We start from the raw sequence: 9,561 nt of genomic DNA, 5'->3' as shown, positions 1-9,561 counted from the left end.
CATTATTTATATTAGCTAGAATAAGGTTTACTATCAATAAATTATGACAAGTGAATTTGGAGATTCGAATTTCAGTTCATCTTTTGTTTAACATGCCTAGAAATCTTTCATCAGGTGAGCATATATAATATATATATATTCAATTCACTTTGAGCAGATTTTATGTGTTGATGATGACCATGCACTTTAAGATCTGAATTCGTGTGTTCATGAGTTTAATTCGACATAATTTTAGCTGATCCAAATGGATATGTTAGCTGAAATTATCTTATTGCATGTGTTTTTTTGTATGAGAGCTAATTCATCTTTACTATGAAACAGATTTCTTACTTACAAGGCCGGGTATAGTGCAGTTTATTATTGTTTAGTGCCAAAATTTCTACATTCTGGATTCTATCCGAAAAGAAGTTGCATCGATTATGCACGAGTTAAATAATTCCAGGTTTAGAGAATTGGATCTTACACCAAAAGAAGAAAGCACAAATATTGGGGGTAAGAATTCCTCTAAACCTAGCTTGACTACATCTTCATGGACAAAACGGAAAGATCCGAGAATCGTTCGAGTTTCAAGAGCCTGTGGTGGGAAAGATAGGCATAGTAAAGTATGCACGGTGAGAGGATTAAGAGATAGACGAGTGAGGTTATCCGTACCAACTGCTATTCAATTGTATGATCTTCAATACCGGCTTGGGCTAGATCAACCTAGTAAAGCTGTTGATTGGTTGCTTGATGTTGCGAAACATGAAATTGATGAACTCCCACCTCTCCAAATGCCATCTAGTTTCGCTCAAGATCTTCAATCAATGATTAATGTTGCTTCTCAATCCAAAAATCATGAGGTGGTTAAAACAAATGCTAACAGTAGCAATTGGGAGGATTTTCAAAATTTTAATAAATCTAAGGGAAAAGACCATCTCTTTGTTCAATCAAGTGACCAATCTTCATCCGTACCTATTACGCTCAACAATTTTGTGCCAGATGGTTCTTTCCTCAATTTGAATCCTTCGCATTTTTCTTTATCGCAATGTGAAAGCTATGGATCAATGTCACCCCCTCAACAAGAAGACACTAGTCATAACTTCAACATAATTAATAATGTGCCCGGATCTCATGATCTAGTGTACTCGCCGTCATCTCATAACCCTAACACGAGATATCACTTTGATCCAAAGCATCTAAACTTTGAGTTGTTGAGCTCCTTTTCTTCAAGTTCACATATCCCATTTGCTTCACCGTTCTACACAATAAACCTAGGGATGATTAGACCATTTTACTTGAATATGAACCCCAATTCTCTTTCTAAAGAAAATGAGCAAGATAAAGGTAATTGATCCAAAATCCTTGGTAGTGTAATCAAGTAATTTTATATGTATATATGTACTTATCCAATAAGAGTACTAACTTCAAGTAAAAACAAGTTATTTTGAAGCTAGTGATATATGTGTGATTAATGCTTTACAATATTAGGCCTTGTCGTGTGAAATTGAGTAGTTTTGGCTACGTACATAAACCCACATACGGACGTGACAAGTTGTTTTAGGCCTCATGATACATGTATGATCACTTTACACTATTAAGCCTTATGGGCCTTTTCATGTGCTACTAGGTTGTGTTGGCTGCAATAATACACATTAGATCATAAAAAAAATATTTTCGGCATTACAAAACATGTCTAGGATGATTATACAATATTGGGCCTTAATGGTCTTTGCAATGTGTTAGGAGATTGTTTTTGTCATACAACTTCATATTAGGTTATAACAAGTCATTTTGGGCCTCATGACACATGTATATATAATTGCTTCATGTAGGTCTTAAATACATGATCAAACAACAATATTCTTGGATCAATCTCATTGTAAGCTAGTGGAAATCACTTACAAGTAACCGAGATCTCGGATCTTTTTATGTTTGGTTTATGATGTGCGTCGGATAACCCTCACAACGAAGCTTTAATTAAAACGAAAATCCTAACCACACACAACCGACAAGTGTACCGGTCGCAAGTAATATAACTCTAGGAAGTCCGAGTATCGAACACGAAGACACGAAAGACGCTAACGATTACGACCCTAGACACGACCTACCTAAGAATAATAATTAATTAATTTTTTGATTTTTAAATTTGTTTTTATAAAATGACTTAACTGGACTGACTGACCTAACTGACAAAAGTTACCAAAAATAGAAAACTTAACGGAAAACTGACGGTGTTAACTTCGGATGGGAAAAACGTCTACCAAGGTCTGAATCAAATTGTAGGTCTAACAAGCTAATGGATTGGATGACTTCAAGACACCGGTCCCTAAAGATGACACGACTAAGGATCGCTCGGGCTCACCGGATTACCTCTCGGTCTCACTCAACAAGCCTAAACTACTCAAAATCGGCTAAAACGACCAAACCGGGAAATAATTGCTAACGTGTTCTAATGAAGGATCACCTCTCGGTCTCACCAACACTCGACCCTAATGGTAATGAATACTACACAACCAAGGATAGAGGAACAATTTAACTTAAACCAAAATAGATCAACTAGTCGCTCAAAACACCTAAACCTGACAAGAAACGAACTCGCTCTCGCGCAATCCTTATTCTAGCATGCAAAGGCAATGAGACAACCTAACTTCCTATCACCTCTCGGTCTCAAAGAAGGTGTTTAACCTCTGTACTTAATCCAATAAATCATGCAACAAAACCCTACGGTGGTACCTACCGCAAACAAACCCTAAACACAAAGTCTAGAATCAAACAATGCACCGATCAATCAATACAAAACTAATCAACCGACACACGGGGTTTATGCAATAAATCACCAAAATTTCCAGCCCTTAAACACAACCTATTTCATGTCTAAATCAAACTTTACAATAACAATTCAAGTCTATTAATCAAACAATCCATAAAACCTATCAAAACCTAACAAGAATCATCATTCCTAGGTAGAACTAACAAGATTAGCCGAGCATAATTTTTGGACAGCAGCAAACACTTAATAAAACCATCATTAAACTCATACCAATCATCTTAACAAACATCCAATGATCAACACTAATCATAAACAATTCAATCTCTCAATCAAGTGCAAAACTAGTTAACAATTAAACAAGAGAATTAAAGTTGTTGAACAATGTTATGAAAGAAAGGATATTGGGTGTTCCGGGCTGCTGCTATTGCTGTTGTTGCTGCTGTTATTGCTGTTGTTGCTGCTGTTATTGCTGTTGTTGCTGCTGCTGTTGCTGTTGTTGCTGCTGTTGCTGCTGCTGTTGCTGTTGTTGTGCTGCTGTTGATTGTTGTTGTGCTGCTGTTGATTCCGTCCAGCAGCTATCAAGGCTGATTAGGGTTTTAATTTTTTTATATAATATAATATAATATGGTCTTGGGCCTCCATGATGCATACGGGTCGGGCCTTGAGCTTTGTCCTGAACTTGTATGCGTTAAAAGGCTCGTAGAATGCTCGAAAAGTCCCGGTTTTCTTCTTTCTTTCACCCAAAACCTACAAGGTTATTAAACTTACGTAAAACCTAACTAAAACGAGTAAAAACACATAAAATATAATATATTATGTAGATAAAAGGTGCGGAAAATACGTGTGTTTTACAACACATCAGTTTATTTCCGGTTTGGTAAAGAAAGAGAGAAAATAGAGAGTTGGCGAAAAGGTATGGATAAAATATTGCCAAAAGGTTGTTCGTGCATGCATGAGTATGTCGTATGCTACACCGTATATATGTGTGACCATACCATGCATTCTTTCATTAGAACCGGCCCATTGGGCTCACAATACATGGCCTCGGGCCCAAACGTTATTACAACAAAACGAAAGCTACACAAATTACATCATATATAGTATGAAATAATACAAAAGACTATATAACAAAGTGGGGCCCTACAATCTCCCTCTAGTCTTTTCATATTATCTTTAGCTTTCGTCTTCAATCAGTCTCGTATTCGAAGAGAGAGTCATAATCAAATAGTTGATTGTCAACAAGATGAACAAACTTGTTGAACTTTTCAACTATCTTGTCGGTGTTGTCTCTCCGAACATCTTCAACTGTGGACAAAGGAGAGTTGTAAAGCTTCAAAAATCCTTCTTGTCGAGACCCGCAAGCTCATGCTCGTCAAAGAAAAGGAGCATGTGCGTGTGTAGGGCCAATATTCTATATTGTTATTAGGATTGTGCATGTCATTCTAGTTAGCTTTTAGTTGATGTGTTACGTACTTGGTACATTTATTTTGTACGGTTTGTTGGGCCTGTTTTATATAGTTAGTCTTTTGTATTGATTCAGTTATGTATTTGGGCCGATAGGTCATTTTGTACATTGTTGGGCCACGGTCCATTGTAAAGAAGCCCATTAGACATTAGAAGTGGTTTACTACTCATGCATGCTTCCCTATAAATAGGAAGCATACCATGAGAAGTAAGGTTGTTGAAGTTGATATACAAAAGAAAACCTTTTGCAAAAACTCTATCTATCTCTCTCTCTCTCTCTCACAAATCTTTCCTTAACCGAAAATAAACTCAAGATCCGAGACCTCTTGGTTGCTTAGTGTGATTTCCGCTAGCACTAAGTTAGGTTGATCCAAAGACGTTGTTAGATCCACCAGTTTTGGGACCTACAATTGGTATCAGAGCTTTGGCTCACTAGTTGAGGGTTTTTGGATTACAACCTTGAGTTTGATCTTGAAAAGAAGAAAATAAGTGTTCAACTGTTCTTGACAAAGAAAATTATCAAAAAGTACAAAAAGAATTGGCAAAAACTTCATAAAATGTCTTAGAAATGTTCTTGGTGAAAGTCTTAAGTGTTAAAAGTGGTTTTTACGGGTTTCAAATTTGTTAGTTTGAAAAGTAAAAATTTCGCTTTGCTTAGGCATTGTACCAAACATCGTACTTGTACTGACAAAAGTGGGTGGAATAGATCCCAAGGGAGATTTGCTTTCAGGAAGTTAGGAATCTTTTCGCTTCTCTTGGATTGTTTCGCTTTGCTTGGATTCTTTCGCTTCGCTTGAATCCTTCGCTTGGAATTCTTTCCCTTCGCTTAAAGCCATTTCGTTCTGCTTGAAGCTGTTTGTGCGAAAAAGGTTGACTGTTTTGAAGAATAAGCTGTGTTGAAGGCTTATACCATGGCCAGTACTAATTTAGAATTGTTAAAGGGTTATTTGCTGTTGGAAAATCAAGTGGGAACACCTCAAAAACCTCCTAAGTTTATGACCTTAGATGATAACTTTATTGATTTTAAATGGAGGTTTATGAATTTTATCTCATTAACTGAAACTGATTTAATGAGATGTTTTGAAGAGGGTCCTCATGTTCCAGTAACTCGCACTAATTCTGGGGAACAACTTAAGGCACCTGAAAATTATGATCAAGATGATATGGATAAGTTAGCACAAGACAAGAAAGCGTTTCTGTTGTTGACAGTTTATCTTTCAAATAAGATCACAGAGACTCTACGTGAACACAGAAGTGCCAAGGGATTATGGGATGCTCTTGTTGAGATGGTTGAAGGAAATGCTGAAATTAGAGAAAACAAAAAAGCACTGTTGAGGAAGAATTCAACATGTTCAACCATCGTCAAGGTGAAGCTGTGCTAGACTTAGTGAAGAGATTTGAGAAGCTCATGGTAAAGTAAGAGCTGCAGGTGTTAACATTCCCAATTCTGGGGTGAATCACAAGTTGATGAACTCTTTGCCTTACAGTTGGAGTGTGAACACAATAACTATCAAGAGAACCACAAATCTAAATGGGATGACAAATAGTGAATTAATATCCACTATCAAATCATTTGAAATGGATGAACAGATTAGGATGAACAATCACATGAGTTCTCTGAATCAAGCCGGAGTAAGTGCTACATCTTCAAGTGTGCCAACGGCTTTTGTCAGCAAAACCGAACAGAATGTATATCCTGTGACCAATCCTAAGTACTCACCAAGTGTTCATTCACAATCAACAGCATTCATCTCCACCAGCAATCCATCAACTCCATCCAGTGCAAGTTCGTTTCAAAAAGCTGTTGACAGTGCAGTTGCTCAAGCTTTGAAGGCACATGGAATTTCTGCAACAAAACCTCAATCAAACAAGCCCTCCAGCTATTGTGAAGCCATTCCCATGCTGAATGATTCAAATGTGACACTTGTTAAAGCTTTTCTGTCTTGTCATGAAGAGCTATTGCAAGGAAATTTGTTACCAGCCCAGTTTGAAATAGGTGATTTGAAAGACAAAAACCAAAAGGATCTTGAGAAAATGGACATCAAGTACCAGATGGCCATGGCTGTACAAAGGGCCACCAATTTCATCAAAACCTACGGGAAAGACAGCTTCAACGATTCTGATCGAAAGCGAATTGGTTTCGACAAGAGCAAGCTTCGATGCTAAAATTGTGCAGAGATGGGTCACTTCGCCAGGGAGTGCACAAATCCTCCCAAACCAGCAAACGATATTCATGTGACAGAAGTAACTGATGAAGAGAATGCAAAAACTGCTGGAAAGAGGCCTGAGGAACAAAAGCCAAACAATTCAGCTCCTAGAATCGGGAATCGTCCACACAAGAGCAGCTCAAGTTCAAACTCAAGAGCCCTTGTCTCTCAAATAGAGGTCCACACTGGTATGGATTGGGACGAACAATTTCAAGAGCTACAAAATCCACTGAATATGGCTGGCATGGCTTTCACTTCAAAAATGAAGCCTCTTCATCTTCTGCTGCCGGTTCTAGTGCATCACACCTTGATGAGGTAAAACGAAATCTTTGCACGGAAGCGTGTGTTAACAAGGTTACATACTATAGATACTTTCAAGACGAAGTTTTGAAAGAAAATGCAAAACTTCGTCAGTTGAACACTGAATATGTAAAAGCTGATAAGATCTACATTGAAAAGATCAAAACTTATCACGATGATGTAGCTAATCTTAGACTTGAAATTTTTTGAGAAAAACATAATGTCATTTATTATAAGGACATAATTAATGATTTAAAAGAAGAAATTAAGAAATTAAAACTCTAAGTTTCTGATAAGAAAGAAAAGGAAAAACAAGTCGAAAGGTTTGAGGCATCATCTGAAAAATTAGATGATCTTATGGGAGCTCAGAGAAGTACTAAAGTTAAAGCGGGGTTGGGGTACGACTACACTGCCGTACCACCACCATTCAATGATAACTACACCAGTTTTCCCCACTTTAGTTATAATACCTCTCCTGATGAAGAAATGGCCTACGGTGTTGGTAGAATACCAAAACCTGTGACATTTATTCCCGCAGTATCTCAAACTGTTGCTCCAATCTAATCATTTGATAAATCTAATGTCAATGTGTCTTGTGAATCAGGTGATATAAACACTGGTGATTGTGGGAAAGTTAATCAGGGTTTTAAGCAAAATGGAGGATTAGAACCACGTTTTGAGTCGTGTGTGGGTCTAACAAAAAGTATTAATAACCTTGTCTGCAACAAAGTTTGTGAATCCATGTTAGAATGTTTAATGTTGGAATCAAAAACTGTATTTTGTGAAACCACTAGTGAAGACAATTGTAATAATGTATGTAATAAAAGTGAATGTTCTTCGTCTGATTCTGAGTGTGAAACAGTTTTTGATGAAACAAAAGAGGCTAAAGTTGATGTCCGGACAAGTTCTAATTGCTCGTAAACTGATCGTGATTTTGAGGACTTGAGAAAACCAGAAATTGTTTTTAAAAATGAACAACCAAGCACGTCGTGTAAATATGCGCCTTTAAAGGAAACTTCATTTTCACAAAATACAAACGATAGTAATAGTTCTCAATTTTATGATCAATTTGATAATACTTATTACTACTCTAGTCATAAACCTAGGCAGCCAAATTACTTTGTATCTAATCATTCAAATGTGTTCACAGATAGAGGTTATCAATACGTTAACTCTACCACATCACCTCACCCCACATATTTCAGTGATCTACATGTCTATGATTGTAACAAAAGAAAATGTTGCTTTGTATGCGGAAATCCGTCTCATCTTGCGACATACTGCAAGAACTGGCATAAGCAACAAAGAGACGCTAAAAGTAAGTTTGGTCAGAAATTTTCTGAGTCAAATGTTCAACCTAAGAAAATGTCTTATCAAACTTGTACCTCAGCCAGTAAGACGGATTCAAGAATTAAAAGAACCGACAAACCCAAGAAACCCTTTTGGCTAACTCAAAGAGAAAGGAAGCGGTTAGCCAAAGGGTCAGAAGTTGAAAACCCCAAAAACTCCTCTAAACCGTTTTCCAAGGCAAACACAGAAGACTTTATAATCAAACCCAAACCAAAACGAAGGCAATCAAGAAAACCTTTTGGGAACCGAGGGAATCTTAACACAAGTTCCTCGAGTGATTGCACTTCAGATTCCGATTCACCAAAAGATTACATTTTTAAGAATCATAAAATAAAATTGGGTGACTTTTTGTTTGTTTTTCCCGAGTCAAGTTCGTCTCGGGACCCTCCTACTAACTAGCTGCTCATGTATGTAGGGTCAGCCTGGAAGGTCTGTCATCAGTATTTGGTACTTGGATAGTGGCTGTACCCGACATATGACATGAGATGAGTCCCTGTTGTTTGACATTAAACCTTTCGATGGTGGACATGTTTCCTTTGTTGGTGACATAGGAGGAGAAATCACGAAACAAGGCAAGGTCTCAAATGGCACATTGACCTTCGACGAAGTCAATCTTGTGGAACAAATCAACCACAACTTACTCAGTGTCTCTCAAATCTGCGATAAGAAATTTTTAACTCTTTTCACTGAGAATGAATATCTTTTTCTTAAACCAGGCTTCAAAGTCCCGGAAGAGTGGATTATGTTGTGTACTCCGAGGCACAATGACGCTTATATTCTGGACATGAGAAGCAATTATTCCATGCGGTCTGCTTTTTGTTTGATGTCCAAGGCCTCAGAGAATGACTCATCCTTATGGCATCGTCGTCTAGGGCATGTCAACTTTAAGAACTTAAATAAGTTGGTTAAAGGTGACCATGTAAGAGGCTTGCCCGTGAAATCTTTTCATTGTGCTGAAAAATGTTTATCTTGCTCTAAATGCAAACAGCACAAACTCCCTCATCGCCCTAAGACTGTCAATTCCATAAACTCCACCCTTCAATTGTTGCATATGGATCTTTTTGGTCCTGTTCAACCAATGGAAATAGGTCGAAAAGCCTATTGTCTGGTTATTACTGATGATTTCTCGTGTTTTAGTTGGACTTTTCTGCTAGGTCACAAGGATGAGACATCTCAGTTTCTTATCAGATTCATTGTGTTGGTTGAGAATCAGACGGACAAACGAGTCAAGTGCATCAGAAGTGACAATGGAACAGAATTCTGCAACAAAGTTGTCAACGAATTCTGTCACAACAAGGGGATTCTTTGTCAATTCAGTGCACCTACACTCCTGAAAAAAATGGGGTTGCTGAGCGACGAAATCGTACACTGGTTGAAGCCGCAAGAACCATGCTGTCATACTCCAAACTTCCCTTATTCTTTTGGGGGGAAGCTATCAATACTGCTTGCTACACTCAGAATCGTGTGTTGCTGAACAAAAGACTGAGCAAG

The 9,561-nt window shown here is 37.6% G+C and overlaps 1 protein-coding gene across 1 annotated transcript; it reads left to right on the top strand.

Moving 5' to 3' along the window:
• Positions 1–419: 419 nt before the first annotated feature.
• On the top strand, positions 420–1,331 carry LOC143601229 (uncharacterized). Its single transcript, XM_077078693.1, has one exon. It carries the CDS (start codon positions 420–422, stop codon positions 1,329–1,331), a length of 912 nt encoding a protein of 303 aa, XP_076934808.1.
• The last annotated feature ends 8,230 nt before the right edge of the window (positions 1,332–9,561 follow it).

Source organism: Bidens hawaiensis, unplaced genomic scaffold (genome assembly GCF_021521415.1).
Source record: "Bidens hawaiensis isolate Kalapana, Puna unplaced genomic scaffold, B.hawaiensis_p1.1 tig00055942_1, whole genome shotgun sequence".
Lineage (NCBI taxonomy): Eukaryota > Viridiplantae > Streptophyta > Magnoliopsida > Asterales > Asteraceae > Bidens > Bidens hawaiensis.
The sequence above is the reverse complement of the archived record's forward strand: the minus strand, read 5'-3'. Positions and strand labels throughout refer to the sequence as shown.